The sequence below is a fragment of the Lissotriton vulgaris genome, chromosome 3_1 (assembly GCF_964263255.1).
Source record: "Lissotriton vulgaris chromosome 3_1, aLisVul1.2, whole genome shotgun sequence".
NCBI classification, from domain to species: domain Eukaryota; kingdom Metazoa; phylum Chordata; class Amphibia; order Caudata; family Salamandridae; genus Lissotriton; species Lissotriton vulgaris.
Genome location: NC_141689.1, coordinates 131,104,010 through 131,122,366, shown reverse-complemented (window position 1 = coordinate 131,122,366; position 18,357 = coordinate 131,104,010). Strand labels below are relative to the sequence as shown.

Here is an 18,357-nt window from a genome sequence, read left to right as displayed (position 1 = left end):
AAATCTTAATGTACTTTTCAGACCACTAAAAAGGACCAAAAATCAGGACAGGTGAACAGGACTAACATCGTATATAGTCTTGACACAGTGAATCATAATAGGACATTAGAATTTTGTAGAAATAAGAACAATGCTCTTTAACGCTGAAGTTATTTAAAGGGGTCAAAGGTTTCTCTTCTTCTTCTTCTTTGTGTGTAAACATTTAAATGTCAAATTGGAGAAAAATTCAAATATTCGTAAAAAAATTAAGTGTATTGTTGTAAGAGTCTTTTTGTATATATTTTCATGTTTTGTGTATAAATGTAAAGGTTTTCACCCTTTTTTTAATCGTGTGTTGTGTATACGGTGAAGAAATATTTAATTGCTAAAATTATACAAAGAGACAAAAAATAAAACAAGTGCAGGTTCAATAAAAGGGACTCCTGCGTACAAAAATTTTGCGTGATTTTTGGTGTCAGAGGTACTCTGTTATGTTGATATTAGCTTATTGATTCTAGCCTCAGACTTCCCTAAATGAATCATTCCCCTTTCTTTATTTAAACGACATGGTTCTTTCAAGCACCCCCTGGGGACCGGTGTTAGCACTTAGACTACAGAGCTTTTTGCCTTAGGATTGGTGGGACCTTGGGTGGGGGGGGGGTTATGGGCGTGTGGTATGGTCTGTGATGCCCTAGCGCGGGGACACTTCATTGGAGTAACCAGGCACTTTATAAGCTTAAAAATAATAATAATAATACTGGGGACTTAGAGGTAGGTTGTCAGTACCAATTGTGATGACACCTAATTACCATATACCTTTTAACAAAAGCACTGGCCCTGGGTCTGGTTAGCAGAGCCCAGGGCACAGTCAGTCAGTTACAACCAGTATCAATCAAAAAGTGGGGGTGATCTGGACAAAAACAATCACATTTTCACATTTCCAAAAGATAAAGCTTAAGGAAAGGATGGATACTCATCAGAAAGAGTGCCACTTAAGCAGTTTGAAAATATCTGTAGCGCTTTCAGGCTGCCAGCTGCTACTAGGTGACTAATTAGGTTGTGCTACAAAAGTTGTGAAACATATAATATACATATAATAGTCTACATCCTAAGGAAATCTATGCTGCCTTCAGAAAGCAATGAAAAAGCCTTCCTGAAAGCTGTCTCTTTAACATGCGTTGTTAGTTCACAGAAGGAAACAATGAGGTTTCTTTGGCATAAAAGTTCACATTTTGGCTCATAGAGTTGCAGTTGCTTGTACTTCTGATGTACAGTTATAGTTACCCAACCACATCCATAGATACAATAAAGTTAGCAGGTAAATCAGTACCTCAATTGTGTTGATGTCAGTGAGATTCCAAGTGTGTGCTGTGGATGCGGTTGCAGCTATGCGGACACTTGATTCAGCAATACCAAGTAACTTCGCTGAAAAGGTGGTTTCAGCCTCAATTCCAATTTCAAATCCATGTTCGTGGGAAAATTGGGACTCAGCAATCACTGTTTTATCAATTCTGAAATAGGCAGACGCACACCACACTTAGAGCATGTTACAACAAGAGACTGCAGATTAGCAATACATTAGCATGGAAGGGAACTTGAGGTCAGACCCAGCACCATCCACCGCCTGGACAGATGTGTGCGGCTAAACTGTAGCCGGTGGTTACAGGTCGGGCCATTCCATTTTGGGGATTGACACCTATTTGTCCTCATCAGACTCCAAACCAGGGCCAAGAAGGAGGAAAACAGTGGCACACATAGAAAGCATGGATGAAAAAGAAGCCGCACAAGTGAGATGAAAGGGTAGGGATGTTCTGGTAGTGGGAAGGAGGCATGAGGTGGATGAAGACTGGCTCTGGGGCTCTGAGGAAAGCTTTGGGCGTTGGCACTTGTTTTACAGACGAAGCATTTAATACTCGCCTGTAAGACCTTATTAGACATCACATGGTTATGATAATGGCCATGCACATTTGCTTATGTATTTCGGAGTGCCCAAGTACTCATGGCGCGTCAATGCCACAAAGGCTATCTGTACCCTTCTCCAACAGCAGTCACATTCATCTACAGACTGGACAGGCTGCGCTTAGGACTGACCCATCACACAGTTTTACCCACGAGGCAGTGAGAACCGTCTATTTCAGCTGTTTGTCAGGGTTTGCCCCTTAGTCAATGACAGTGTTTCACCCACAGGGCAGCGTGAAAGCAGAGACATTCATTGTATCCGGTCCACCCACGTGCAGCTCTTTCATCAACTTGGTTCCAACCCACCAGTTACTCCACAATCTTCTCTTGAAAGCATTCTCTGTATAAAACTTAGAATCAAATAAGACAATATTCTAAAGGGAAGCATTTATGGTGTATCAAGAGGTCGGTATAGATTTACTATTCTTAGTTCCACAGTTATGTACTTCAAGGATGCCGTCTCTGTGGACAGGTGTATCTGAGACGGACAGGTGCCCTGCTGCCAGAGGACGGAGGACTACGCGCCAAGTGCTGAGGGCAGCCATTCCTGCACTAACGCCAGGGGAGCCAGGAGACCACAACACCCAGCATCCTTTGCGGCCGCTGACGCCGCGCTTCTGCCAGGAGGCGCTTAAAGGATGCCTAGGGCTCAAGCAGGGCGGGAGTCCTTTTCTGCCAATTACCTGGTGTGCTGTCTGCTGTTTTTGCTCACAGATGACGGAGGACTGCGCGCCAAGCGCCGAGGGCTGCCATTTCTTCAAAGAGCAGAAGTGGTCGGGAGGGATCAATACCAAACTCCTTTACGAGTCAGGGACTACAAATTCCCTAACTAGGGGAACACAATTCTCGGCATTAATTTAGAGCTTTTTTATCTACAATGACCACATGCCTCGTCATCATCATAATTACCAATTTTATTTGTAGTAATCTTTTTTCACACATATATATATATATATACTGTTATTTGTCATATAAAATGCACATATATACACACATCTCTTTCCCAACATTCCTGCACTAACGCCGGGGGAGCCAGGAGACCACAAAGCCCAGCATCCTTCGCGGCCGCTGATGCAGAGCTTCGCGGCCGCTGACGCCGCGCTTCGCGCCAGGAGGGGCTTAAAAGACGCCCAGGGCTCCCACAACGCGGGACGCCCAGGGCATGCTCGGGTGCTGCCCGGGCAAAGCCCGGGCCAAGGGCGGGCAAAGGCTGGAGGAGGCCGGACAGGGCCACCCCCCTTGTATCTATAATCGGGACAACTTTTAAAGGGACGAATGAAAGACTCTGAGAGGTAAAAAGCAGACTGATTTGTGTACATTGTGGACGAGCCCTGTACTGATAGTAGGACAGTCTGGGGTATAGAGTTAGAACACACCAGCCTATTAGCTGACCCGGAGTCAGTGCCTTTGCAGATTTTACCCCAGTTGTTAGTGCTCTAAGCATTGTATGCACTGTAAGGTTAGGTTACACTTTAAGGTATATTTATGTTGTATTTTAATTTAAACAATTACTAGTATGAGTAAGCGGAAGGCGACACCTGCAGGGGTAGGGAGTGGGGTAAAGGGGACCCTTGATGCTTTCCTGATGAGAGCGGTGTCGCTGCTAGTTCATGAAATCTAACTCACAGAAAAAAGATTGTCACTAGACACACTTTTAGACTGCAAGCGAACATCTATGGGTTCTATAGCCAGGTCTAAATCCCCAAATAAAGGCATGCCCCAAGGCCAATCAAAACAAGACTGTAGTAATAGTGTTAGTGCCATAGTTCATGCTCCCCACATGGTACAGGAGGTTGGTTCACCTACATTTCCTGTTGATACGTCCATCTCTGACTCAGATCAGTCCCAGATTATCGTCGAAGAGGCAGATGGGTACTCTAACCCAACCGCACCATTGACTGATGGGAGAGAACTGGGAGGAGCAGAGTTGGCAGTACCCAGGGCCAAATTAGGTGCAGGGACCACGGACAGGGAGGGTGGAGATGTAGTCACAAGATCGAAAGGAGCTATAAAACCTGCAGGCATCCCACAGTTTGTATCACCGTCAACTGACACAAGGAATCGGGGTACACGATCAGGGGGGAGGGGGCAACACCCGCCAAGACCTAAGCCAAAACAGAGGGGTGTGGTAAAGACGAGTGGGGCCAAAAGCTCAGTGGGACCCACAGATAGTGCACAGTGCCCAAACTGTGGGAAGAGTGAGGTTGACCAGGGAGCGGAAAACTCATTACGGCCTAAGTTAGAGTTACTCTTACTCTTTATCACTCACTTGGGGCCTGTGCTGGAGAAAATCAAGGCGATTGAGGAAAAACTTTCCTTGTTATGTGATCAGGACAGAAATGTGTCCAGTAGAACCACGGGGCCAGAGGAAGGGGTAGTAGAGGTCGCACCACATCCAAAGCCGGTTACAAGTAATGACGGCCAGGGAGGGGGGCCACGTGAATGAAGGCAGTCTGTGGAAGTCAGTGAGGTCAACAACAAGGGCCCTTTGCCGGGGACAACGAGTGGGACTAATCAAGGCATAAGTAGAATTGGGCCAACTTATACGTCTCACCCTGACACAGTCCATAGGGGCCCTGACAGAAGAAGGGCAACAGACAGCGATATAGGGCCAATACTGGCCGACCCTGTGCAGAGCACCCAGGGCCTACCAACACTGGACCTCCCGCCAGCCTCATGCCCCTAAACTGTGGTTTTAGTAGGGGTCCCGACTTGTGGGGATGATAGGGAAGAAACACTGCGTACCCTAAGTAATAGGACAGCTGATTGGTTAGCTACAAATACAGGTTTTAATTTCGCACAACACAGGCATATCCTGATGGCAAGGAGGGTGGCCTGGATTGGAAGCAGCAGGAAGAGTTTTGCGGGTGACTGCGTGATTCTAAATCTTACAAAAGAGAGGGACCCAAACACTCCAAAGGGACTGGGTACCGAAAGACAAACTGTCAAAAAGATTTTCCCTTTGGATAAACTTATATGTTGACCACAGTACAAACCTCAACATGCATACAACCTAATAGTTTCAATATCACATACTAGAAGCAGGAAATAACAAGCTTAATACAGTCATACAAAAAATGTACATTTTATTTTTGTTGGTTAAAAACAAATGTGAATTAATGAAACATAAATATACACACAAACTAAAAAACTAAAAAAGGGACAGTGCAGAAGGGAAAGTATCCCAATTAAAACAAGAAAATACACAGGGTTTTTTGGATATGTGAGTTCTACTCCGAGTTGCACGTTTTTATATTGACAATCACTGGAGTTTCTTTGTTCAATTACTCAGTGTATTTTCAAAAAATGCATCGACGCGTTTCGGTTTAAGGCAAATGATTCCAAGCCAAAAACCTTCCTCAGGATAAAAATTTACAGTGTCCCATTCAAGACAAAGTATCTTTTAACTTCACAGAATAGATAAACTTCACGATGCTGCAATAAGTCAGCAGTTTCCAACTTTTTTCCTCCGAGATTTATCCGAGTGCCTGTAAATATCCAATGCACCTCCTGTTTATTTCAGGGTATTACGGAACGTTAGTAGAGAAACGGGGAAAATCCTCCAGTTCTCAAAGCAGCCAGACCGCCTGCAGTCTGCTGATTCAAGATCCAAACGGACGCAGGACCCCACGTTGCCGGAGCTACTTTGCTTATCTTTGTTCCAGGACTGCGCCTTTTCTTTATAGGAGATATAACTACAGTGTGCCACTATATGCTCTGTGTGTTGTGGTTAAATCTGCAAAACAGTACAAGTAGCATATGGAGTTGTCTCTTAGCGGGTTACTGACTGGCCAGTGTGACCGTAGTCACCCTAGCTCTCTAGAGCCTTGCTTAGAAATATGCTCACTCCCAACTGGGGCACCCAGGACGAAATATCCGGGAAACACGAAGGGGCTTATTTACAAGCCACTTGCACTGCCCGTGCACCACATGAAACCTGCATCAGGTTTCATGTGGTGCTGGGCTTTACAACATGACTCATCTCCCTAGATCCGTCACGTTGTAAAGCCCCCGCAGCATGGCGCTAGCTTTACTCCGCCGCTGCGTCACAGAAGTGACGCAGCAGCGGCGCAAAAGTGGCGCACGGGCTTGTAAATCTGCCCCAGAAAATCAAAACGATTGTTAGCTGTGGGGCAATCAAATGCCAGTGTTCAACCGGACTGCCTCGGACCTCGACCAAACCTCTGTTGTGCCCTCTGGAATGTGTGCCTGAAACAAATAATGTTTGCCAGGCTAATGGGTCTACAATCCAGAGAAGTAAACCCCAAGTGGCAGTCACTCATTAAAACTTCCAACTGCAGACTATGTCCCTACAAGTATTAATCATTTAATCACCTATTATGTTGCTGCCCGGCACTCGTGAAATTACTCTGTACATTGCCAAAACCACTGTTCCTTGCGAACCGAACAAGAACTACTTGCAATAAAGCCACAAGCCTGGTGTTCACTCTCATGGAGCCGATGACACAGTCGACACTTGGCAAATACATCATCCTCATGCATAGAAGAGGTGCTTAATTGGTCACACTGCATGGGAACTGTTGATTACAGCTGTGCACTTACAGGCTGTAATCACAGTAGGTCTGCCCAGCTGAGTATTCGGCCTCCGTGCAAGCATGAGTACTTCCAGACTTGTTCAGTCCGGTTGCACAACATCCTGCACCGATGGCTTCCAACCAAGGACATGTTAAGGATTTGGGGGGGCCCTGCACCAAATGTATTTTGGGGCCCCCTGTTTGGAACAGCTTCGAAAATATGATCCAATTTCAGCTCTTTCATGCCCTCTTTGGCCAGGTCACTGTCAGCGCATAGGCACACTAGTCCACATTCTAAATGTGTGTACATATCATATTCAGGGACAGTGCCGTGAGTTTTCAATATTGTACTACAGCAGCAGTTCACTAATATTACTTCAAATAATTTCTGTGACATCCTCCCACTTCTCATATGTGAGATCATGGTTTTTCGAAAAGATACTTTTTATGCCTGTTCCATGAAACATAAACACAGCATTTTCCCTCAAAATGTCTGTAAGAGACTCACACATCCCTGCATTAAAAATAAATGAAAGAAAAATGGTATTTAAAACAATCTGTTTAGGAATTATTCTGGTTAATCAGGGCAAGACTCTGCAGAACATAGCTGGCTCTATCAGGGGCCCCGTGAAAGGCTGAAAGGCTGGGGTCCTGGGCCAGAGCCCTGTGTGTCCGTGCCTTGAGACGTCTCTGCCTCCAACTGCTGCTTAAGAGCTAACTCCAATGTGCTAGCCCAAAATAACTTTCTACACTAGCGCAGTCCTGCGATCACTGGACCACTTCAGTCTGTATCTGCTTGTGATGATGCACTTTACTGCTTAGTATGCACATTTCCTTTTTCCTTCTCTCTTATTTAAAGCTATTTCCTTCTGTCTCACTTCTCCAGGTCTTTAATCTTAATCCTCCCCTAAAGAGCTTTGCCAACGCCATTTTAATATCAAATCAATCATGTTATTATTGGTGTCCGGTACAATGCGTTTTATTGCTCTAATGCCCAACAAGCTCTTAAAATTGTAAAGACTTTGTTTAATCATACAATAAAATATTCTGGTTAGTGATATCAATCACTCATTGCAAGTAATTTGTGTGCATGATATTGAGAAATCAGGAAAAGGGGTGAAAAGTTAAAGAGGTAGATTGTAGGTTCCTGGCTAAGATTTCATTGTGAAAGGTGGTTTGAGAGACAGTGTGGTGGGGCTGAAAAGGTGGCGAGAAGAGCATTACAAAGAAATTGTTTCATAATAAGCAGCAAGCATAGTTGTAAAAGTAGTCACATAATTACACTTCATGCATGTCGTACTCACTCAAAGGTGCTTTTCAATGGAATGCTGCTGTCCTTGTTATCATATTCTTGCTGAGCGACCAGCTCCGGGGCTGTGTCCAGGATCTTGCCATTGTCCACCAGGAAGTCGAGTCTCAAAACCTTCTGAATTGTCTTATCATGTGTGAAGTTCAGATTATCGTACATATGATAATTCGACCCCATCCTCTTCGCTCTGTCAAGCCATGATTCTTCCTCATTAGTAGGTAGTGGACCTGAGTACAACACCCCGTCGCTTCCAACACACCAAAGATCGCCTTCATAGGAACACCCCATGAAAAAGGAGAGAGCCTCCCAACCAGATCTTCCAACTTTTTCTTTTAGAAGATCAGCTGAGCCCCCTTCACTTTTTGAGGGGACAATTTTATAAAGTGAACCTTGCCAAGAGGCATAAATGTTGCCTTCTAGGTCAGAAAAGATCGCATCAGGAAAATAATACTTAAAACTGCCTAGGGCAGTGGCGTGTTTATGGATCCAGGATACATGTTTGTTGTTAGGTTCAGGGCCTTTAACTAACGCCCCGGCAAAGGTGGTTACATAGAGGACGCCTCCGGGGGTGAAAAAAGGGAATTTCACCTGGTCCCAATCACCTCTTCCGATACACTTTGCCAACTGGAACCAGTCATCCCACCGTCCTGAAGGTGTTGGTCCTTTGTAAAGCTCGTGCCCACGCACAACAAACATCTCACCTTTGGGATTGAAGAAAACATGTCTGACATTTTCTAATTTTCCTAATTCAATGGCCCGTTGGTGGTAGTTGTCCCCCTCTGCGGCTGGAGGTAAGCCAATCTTGCAGGTTTTGTGCTCATCAACACAAAACAACACGGTCTCTAGAATGAAAGAGAAGGCGCCCATTATCCCATAGTCCTTCATCAGGCTCTGCACATGAGCTCATGTTCATTTATATATGGAGGCCATTGTATCTATGGGTGTCAGCAGGACACGCTGATACTCATGGAAGCACACTGATCCAGCCTCCCTGTGAGCATATCATTTACTTCTCTGAATTAAATATCCATCTTCAAATTACATTTGATTAAATGTTGCAATTATTGTCATTCACATACGGGTAACCCCATAACACATGCAAAGTGTCTGATTGTCTAGGTGAACACACGCAAAGTGTCTGATTGTCTGGGTGAACACATGCAAAGTGTCTGATTGTCTAGGTGAACACATGCAAAGTGTCTGATTGTCTGGGTGAACACATGCAAAGTGTCTGATTGACTAGGTTTTCAAAGTCTGAATAAACAGCAAGACTTGTGGTCATTATACTTTTGTTTCTAATTCTTCCTAACACAGATCAGTCCTCTATACATTCTGGTATCACATACTGAACGTTCTTCTTGTGCAAGTAAAGTATATACTTCTTTTTAGTTATCAGAACTGCGTTCACATTTTAAACTGGAATGCAGCAGGTCTGGAAATCTGAAATCTGATAAACTGGGGTTACATTTTATGTCATCTTTTGGTATTATTTGTTTCCACAAAACTTGGGCCCTCATTTACGTGATTTTGGCTCGGGCAGTGCATCAAGTCACCGTACTCTGCTGCCTAAACCAAAGTGAAAGTGCAGGAATGCACCGAATTTATGCAAAACGGTGCATTCCTGCCCTTTCTTCCTGCACAATTGGCAGCCCACTGCCAACATAGGCACTCTTGCACCATGGAAGCGGGCCTGTGTTGTAGGCATGATTGTTTTTGTACAGGAGGGGGCATCTTCCTGCATTGAAATAATCCTAAAAGGAAATGTCTGCTTTCTATGAGTGATGCAGCACACATATAAAAAAAGGAAAAAAATTAGAAGAAATAAAGATATTTTTCCTCGTTCCGCCTCACCTCGGGAGGCATAAGGATTTGGGGCTTCCCCACGTTTACTTGATTTTTTAAATCTGGGGCAGCGTCAAAATCCATGGGTGTTGCATGGGAAAAAACCACGGAAAAACCCATGGAACGCCACTCGTGGACAGAGGAAGGAAATGCAGCGATTTGCACTGCGTTGCCTCACTCAAGATTTATGAGGCCCCTTGAAGCCACGCAGGATGGCTTTGCGTGGCTTCATAAATCTTATTCAGAGCCCTGCCTCACGCATGTACCACTTTACATGGTGCAGAAGTGATGCAAGTTTAACTTAAATAACCTCCTGGGTATGTATCTAACTCTTTATTGTGGAACGGTTCTTGCTCATTTAATGTACCAGTTGTTCCTTCTCCCGCTGGTCAGGCCGTAGGGAGTAAATGCTCCTTAAATCTCCTTCAATATAGAGTGAACAGCAAAGGTTCATACTAGTTCTCCTAAGTTGCAGGTTGTGGAATTGTGTCCTCCCAAAACCGCTTGTGCCCTAATGATGAATTTTTACACTGTCAATTGCTCAACTAATCATTTGACATAGCTAAACGTTTTACATACCTTCTTGAGGGACTATAGATGCAAAGTGTATCTCAGGTCTTTTATCTTCTTTCTGGAGACTTTAATGCGCATCTCTGTAGGTATTTTATTCAAGGGCATCATGGCCAGTTTTAGACAGTGGATTTCACATGGAGCACACAGGCCCAGAGAAACTATTAAGTGCTAATACTCACGATTTTTCTCTTGAACTTCCCTTTGATAAGATTATTTCTTATCCTGATCCTCCTGTCCCACCAACTCGACTAGGAAGAGGAAGTACATCATTATATATTTTATTTTTGTGTTTGCTTTTTTGGGTAATCTAGCATAATCTACCCAAATACCTAATTTAATGCTTATAGGAGAGGACCTCACAAAGGAAGGGTCCTCTCTAGAACTACAGATGAAATGGACAAAGCCAGAAGGGGTAAAAAAAAATTGTCAAACGTTTCTCTGCTAGTGCTCTAGCTGGTGAGATTTGCCTTAACAAGAATTCTTCTGAATTAGCAAATACTTAACTCCTTTGTATTAATTTCCTTAGTGATTGCTCGCCTTTTGGCTACTCCGTGTACTTGTGGCTATGCTCCATTGCATAGGTATTGTGATAGCAAGTGCTCACCAGCACATCTGTAACTAATGAACGCCTTAAGGATTAGCATAGAGTTTGAGAGTAGGTCACCCTTGTCAACATAACTATAGGGCAGAGGTTAAGAAGTGGGAGAACATTCTTAGAAAGAAGCTTGGCAACATCTTCTTCTGGCTAGTTGTCTGTCTAATACTAGTTCTACATTTTGGGAACTTAGCCACTCTTTTTTCATTCTGATGAGGGTTTATTCTCTAGGCACATTCCCCCTTAGATCCTGGGTTACTTATTTTAGTAATTTCATAACCGCTTGATACAGGAGGATGTCTCTCTTGGCCTAGTAAAACACTTGGAGGGTGCCTTTGACCATCTTATTCCCATGACAGGAGGTGAGATAGGCAAGCTTCCAACTCTAAAAAAAGAAAAAAAAACTCCACGTTCCGATGGGATTCCATCAGAACTTTTTATCTCTGAACGTCAAGATTGGGGACCCCTTTTGATCCATCTCATTAGTGCCTCAGTGACAGGATGCTATCCGCACTCCTGGTCTAAACCACTTATGATGCTGGCATACCAAAAAAGTGATAGGTTCAACCCTAGCTGGTACAGACCAATCTCTCTAATGGATTCTCTTGTTAAAATATGTGGGGAAACACTTTAGAATAGAGTCACGGTCTGGGTTGCTAATAATATCCTAGAGGACATACCGTATGGTTTTAGCTCTTGTCAGGGAACTACTAACCAATAGTTTGTTCCTGCAGATAAACAAGTATGTGTTGTCTAAGTCTATCCTTATCACCTTAGGCGTCCACTCAAATATAGTTTCTTACTTGCGGGATCTGCATGTTAATCTGTCAGCACAATAAGGTCCGTGAATGTTGGTTCCTGAACTGATTTTTGTCCCTATTAGGGATTTCTGACAGGGCTGCATCCTAGCCTTTTAATTATTTTCTCTCTATATAAAGGAGTTGGAAGCAGTTGTGTTGCTGCACTACTGGTCGGAGGGTTGGTATCTAGAAGGGATATTGGACTCCCATGGCAGTGGGACAATTTTGTTAAAATTATGGACTCCTTCTACCTGAGGACAAATTATTCCAAATCTTGATGGCGGCTGGGCAGAAATCCATAAAGACCAGTCAATTCAGTGTGTCAAGGTGGACCCTATTGAGGGTGGGTGCCTTGCCCTATTTTGCCATTTTACTTGACACAATAGGTACATGTGCTTCTTCTATAGCTGCTAAGAACTCCTATTGAAGATAGATTGAGGGGAATTTTAGATTTGCCATGAACGTAGAAAAAGAAACCTTTTAAGTCTAAGCTATAGATATACCATGTTAAGCTTGTACCTGCCCTGGTTTGTAGAAGAGTTTGTAAGTATCTTGGTCTCCTATTATAGAAAACTGTATTACTAGATGTTTGTTGCGTTTACGTAATTTTATCTCAGCACATGTTGCACACCAAGAGGTGGAGCTTCCATATCTTACAGGGGCAACCCTGTAAGATTGCACCCCCTGATTACATGGATTTTGATATGGATCCAACCTGAGCCTTAGCTCAATAGGGTAATTATTCTGAATCGTCTAAAGCTGAATTAGGCTATGACTATTCCTTGGTTTGCGTGGTTAAAGACCTCAATTGCTGCTTTGGGTCGTCCAAAGATGTTTAGTGTTCCGGACACCTGGATAAAAAAAGCACATTGAGTGACAATGTGGAAAGCATTATGGAAAGGGTGCAGTGAATTGCGAAACCCTTTGTTCAGGGGTTTATCTGATCTTACCTTTGGTATGCCTAGCAAGCACTGTCATCTGTTAACAAGGTTTGGGTTTAGTTTGATCTAATGTGGCAGATTTCTTGTTTTTTCACGCACTACAACAAGACAACTTGATGCACTGTGCTGCATGAAAGGGAGAGGGCGGGAATACACCATATTTAACATTATATGGCATGGTCGTGTCCTCTCCTTGCCCTGGTGCACTTATTCCAGACTAGCGCAAATGCAGGCACCCTCGCGTCATGGTGCAAGTGTTCCTGTGTTTCAGATAGAATTGTTCTTGCCCAGGAAAGTACACCCTCCTGCAGAAAAACAATTCTTAGAGGCAATTTCCTCTTCTAATTGTGCTGCGTAGCGCAGAAAGAGGAAACATCCAGGAGAAATTTCTCCTTATTGAGCCTCTGGTTGGAAGACGTACAATTCTGATGCGTTCCAAGGTCTAGCAGATTTGGCAAATCAGGGAACGCATCAGAATACTTTGGTGGATGTGTGGGAAAAGCCACGCTCCATCCATATAAGGCCTTCACCACACAGTGTAACATAAGGCAGCAATTTGCACAGCTTTATGTGACACCCGATTTACCAATCCACGCAGGGTGACCTTGCGTGGCTTGGTAAATCTGATTTTAGGTTTTGTGTCGTGCTGCGCCATGTTGTGTCCCGCAAAAGCGACACAAAACAATAAAGAATGGGGCCCAATGTCAAAGAGATCTATTTCTCAGAAAACAGTTGTAAGTACAGCCTACAACTGTTTGTACAGAAGTGTTAGCAGAGAGCCCACTGTCTGAACACGTTATATCATGCGCAGCTCAGTCTCTGAAATCATTGAATTATGCATATTTTTCCACATCATGTTCAGAGGTGTTTGTGGATGGGCCATTCTTTCAAAATATCCTTTTTTCACTCTGCACAGAGCTGTTGGCAGAGAGGTCAGCCTCTTGCCAACGCCTACTACTGTGCAGCAAGGCAACTTGATATGTTGCGTGAAAGGGAGACAGCAGAAATTCACCATATTCACAAGGATATGGCACATTTATAATGCTTCCTGGAATTAGTACACTGTGTGCTGCATAGCTCCGAAACAGGCACCCTTGCTCCATGGTGCAATGTTGCCAGCTTTACAAGCAGGAAGGGACACCTTCCTGTCCAAAAACACATTTTAAAGTAATGTTCCTTTTTCCATGTCCGATGTGGAATGCATCACAAATAGAAAACGAAAGTAACAAGGAGAAATAAAAGTACTTCTCGTTACCCCTGGGTCTCGGAGGCATACAATTTCGATGCAGTCCCAGGTTTACAACTTTTTGTAAATCTGGGAATGTGCCAAAACACATGTGAAGAATCACTCTCAGCCTCCTGAGCTGCACTCACATCACACCACACTTTAAAAGTTCCCCATTCACAAATGAGCACCATTAAAAATCCTCATCCACACTTTCAAGGCACTACGTCACACATGCCGCCCAACATTACTCAACAGTTACATCTAATTTCAAAAACCTTTCAGACAGTTCCACCCGTCCGGACTCCTATTTTCTCAAATTCCGTGCATACGGAAAACCAGATCTGGCAGTTGAGCCTTCGTCTGCCAGGCTCCTAAAGAGTAAAAACCACACTCTCCTCCTCATTTCTAGCATTCTGCAAAAAACTGATGACCTGGATTTTCAAGTAGTTCAACTAGGTCCTAGGAGTGCCTAGACTCACCTCAGCGCCAGGATACCTTTCTGGGTGATAGTGCGCTCTATAAATCTGCATAACATATGACAGAGGTTTAAAGGGTTAGTGATCTATAGGTTTAGCACAGAGTTGTGATTTGTGCATAGGTGAAAGAGCCCTTGTAGGCATTTATGGTTAGAAGGGAATGAAGGAGGGTTTTGAAGAGATGAATATTGCTTTGCAAGTGAGTGGTGGGTAGTGTGATTTAATTTTGTTTGAATGATAGGTGTGTGTGTTATTATGCGTGTGTGTGCATGTATATGTATATAGGCTTGTCCTGCTGAGGGCCTGTGTGTGCATTTTTGTAAATGTGGTTGGGCCTTGGTGAATGTTTTAAGTAGTAAAAAATACAGCATTTTTGACCCTCGGCAGAACCAGTCCTGAATAGGCCCATACAGACAAGTTGCCCTTGTCCTGTCTGTCCTTAGCCTCAATGCCCAGGCTGAGATGCCCCAAGGGAAGAGCGTGAAAAGGCTAATCGTGAAATCATGTAACCCTCTTGCAGCCTCTTAGGTTTACCTGCAGGCCTATCCAAATGATTGCCCAACAAACACCAAAAGAGAGCACCATGTGGAGGGTGTGTTCAGCTCTCTAATCCACAAGCTGTGCCTGGGAGAGCAGGAAGGAAAAGTGAAAATGGAGTGGAGCCAGGCAGGAAAGAAAATGAGTCTTGAAGCAGTAAATATCTTATTAACAGTGGTCAGAACTGCACACAATTCACAGCCTTAAGAATTAACACAAGCAAAGTGTATCACCAGAACCACTGGTCTATAGCTCAAAAGGGCACTTTGAATGTAGTCAAATGAGTATAGAGCTATTAGGCTGACCGGAATTACACAGCTATTAGGCTACAAAGCAGCCTCAGATAGTCAGCAGATGCCTGTAAATGGAGAGCCAAGAGGGCAGGAGAAACAGAGGTAAAGTGGAGGCTGAAAAGAGGGTAAGTAGAGCAAAGAAAGGGAAACAGAGCTAGAAAATGGAGAGGGACAGAGGGTGCAATGTGGACTTAGAGTGGAAAAGGGGGTGCAGATCGGTTTATACAGAGATGTATAACCGAGGCTGCAAAGCTCAGGAAGCAAAAGACTGAATGGAAACAGACACATCTCCATTTGAATACACTTGAACAGATACGAGGTAAACCCTTATTGTATGGGTCTGTATTTCTTTTGTCCTCTGGCATTGTTGACCATGTCAGACAAATATCTACACTTGCCAGCTTCGTAAAAATATAAAAAATACATTTTGGGACCAGCTGGTCTACCTAAGAAACTTGGTTTAGTAACAACAATGGTTCGCTCAGGAAATAGTTTGTGCTCCTACGCTTCTAAAGAACAAGTTACTTACCTTTAATAATGCTTTTTCTGGTGGATAGAGTATCTGCCTGTGGATTCCTCCCATTATGAATATCCCATGCGCCAGCATTCCCTGGAAACTTTTTCCTAGCTCTCCAGGCCAACGAGGTTGTCACAATGCCTTGGATCCGCACGCTGCTCTGCATGATGTCACTGGAGTCATAAGAAGACCACGTCGGCGTGATGACGTCAGTTCCACCCATTTCTTCCGTGCCTCCGAGGCAAACGGGCAGACTGACCATAGAGACATTGTATACATAGTACGCAGTATTCACTTAAATACACAAAGTGAAAACGGGGAAGCAAAAATTTCCTATAAGCCTACACAAAGGCAAATAGAGGCAATACAAAATGACAATATGAAACAACCATATTAACCAATACCTCTTCTAAGGTATAAAAGGGTGGACAACAGGGAGGAGGGTGGGTCAGTGAGGAATCCACAGGCAGATACTGTATCCTCCAGAAAAGCGTTACCGAAGGTAAGTAAGTTGTTCTTCTGATCGATACATCTGCCTGTGGATTCCTCACCTTATGAATAGAATCCCACAGCAATCAAACTCACAAAATGGCCGTCCCTCCTCACTTCGTAATCCAAGCAGTAATGCTTCGTGAAAGTGTGGAGGGAGGCCCAAGTTGCGGCCTTACAGATGTCCAACACAGGAAAACCCCTGGACAAGGCAGAAGTAGACAATTTAGCCCTGGTGGTGTGAGCTTTAATGCCTTCAGGAGGCTCCTTACCAGCCAGAGCCTAGCAGATCTGGATGCACAAGATGATCCATCTGGATAACGTGCGCTTGTGCACCGCCTTGCCCTTCATTCGTCCAATGTAGCCTACAAAAAGCTGATCATCCTGTCGCAAGTCCTTCGTTCTATCCAGATAGAAACTAATCGCCATCTTAGGATTCAATCGATGAAGCCACTCCTCCTCCTTGGAAGAATGAGGGGGAGGATAGAAAGTAGGGTAGTGTTACATTCTTTATTCATTTAGATTATATTGTCTGTCTTTTCATGTTCTCTGGTTGCTGGAGCCTGGAATATATGATGCGTGCCTGCATCTTACATGTTGGGTTCCGGATTCCATGAAAAACTGTTTTTACTGAAGATCTACATCGTAACAGACGTGCTGTGCTTCTTCTGCATGTCTTAAAATAAATATATGGATTCATCATATATTCTGAGCATTCATTATTTTAATAGGTAGGTAATGGACTGTCATAGTTGGAAGGGAGTTACCACGCCCTGGTCGTGAGGACCATCCTTTCAGCATGTATGGTCAGAAACTGAGGTTTTGAACTCAAAGCCTAAAGCTCACTCATCCTCCTGGCCAAGGTGATAGCCACAAGGAAGACCGTTTTGAATGACAGCAGTCTCAAAGGGCAACTCTGCATAGGATCAAAAGGAGAACCCATTGAGAAAGTTAAAAGTAGATTTAAATACCACTGGAGCATATTGAAGGAAGTGGGCTGAAACATGTTAGTAAGACCCTTAATGAACCTTATCACAATTGGTTATTTAAAAAGAGACAGCAGATCAGGCAAGCAAAGAAATGCTGATAAAGCCAACAAATATCCTTTAACTGTAGCTACAGCACAACCTTGCTGGGCCAAATGTAACAAAAAAACAACGAACATCGGAAAGATGAGCTCTTAATGGATCAATAGACTACTCTCCAAACCATTTAACAAATTTAGACCACCTATCGAAGTAGACAGACTTAGTGGAGTGTCGTCTGGCCGATAATATACCATCCACCACGGCAGGCAGAAGAGAAAAAGAATTCAGGTTGCCCTGTTCAATCTCCAGGCATGAGTTTGCAGACTCTGGAGGTGGGGATTTAGAACCTGCCCCTCTGACGGCAAAGGGAGGTCTACCCTGAGAGGGAGATGGAGCGGAGGTGAGATGAGAGGTGAAGAAGGTCTGTATACCACACCCTTCTTGGCCAATCCTGGGCGATCAATATAACTTGGACCCAGTCTTGTTGAATCTTCCTCAGAACCTGAGGAATCAAGGGTGTGGGAAGAAATGTGTAAAGGAGTTGTGAGCTCCAACTCAACTGACACACGTTCCCCAACGCCCCCTGCTTCGGAAACTGGAGACTGCAGAATGACGGGTAGTGGAAACAGGTCCACCTGAGGAGTCCCCCACATCCGGAAGATGAAGCCTCCAATTGTGGCCAGAGGAGAACTGCGGACTGAGACTGTCTGCATGCACGTTCAGTACCCCGGCCAGATGATTTGCCATCAATCAAATCCGATGGTCCTGAGCCCAGGACCAAAGCCGCAACGCCTCTGTGCAGAGATGGCACAACCCTATTCTTCCCTGCTTGTTGATGTACAGCATCAAAGCAGTGTTGTCCGTCAGGACTTGAACCGACTGACCGCGAAGGGAAGGGAGAAAGCCCTTCAGTGCCAAACGAATCGCCCGCAATTCCAGAAGATTAGGATTAAGCAATCTTACCTCTGTAGACCGAAGACCCTTGATCTCCAGATCCCCTAGATTAGCATCCCACCCTAGGGTAGAGGCATCTGTTATCACTGTGGCCACCAATGGAGGAAGATGAAAGGGCTTTCCTTGAGACAGATTGCCCTCCACGCTCTACCAAGAAAGATCCTCAGCAGCATCTCTGGAGATCCTGACTGACTCCCTGAGATCTCCGTTGCGCTGATACCACTGCCTGTGGAGATACCACTGGAGCACCCTCATGTGCCAGCATGCATGGTTGACCAACAGAATGCAGGAGGCGAACAGAC

At 44.3% G+C, this 18,357-nt stretch overlaps 1 protein-coding gene across 1 annotated transcript in view; it reads right to left on the bottom strand.

Moving 5' to 3' along the window:
* The window catches only part of LOC147726078 (uncharacterized), a 73,226-nt gene that overhangs the window by 42,693 nt on the left and 12,176 nt on the right, over nt 1-18,357 (bottom strand). Inside the window, exons 3-4 of the mRNA XM_086960196.1 lie at nt 7,778-8,624; nt 1,310-1,490 (exon numbers count right to left, since the gene is read on the bottom strand). Coding sequence (XP_086816322.1) covers nt 1,310-1,490; nt 7,778-8,624 — 1,028 coding nt within the window. The remainder of the gene's footprint in view (nt 1-1,309; nt 1,491-7,777; nt 8,625-18,357) is intronic.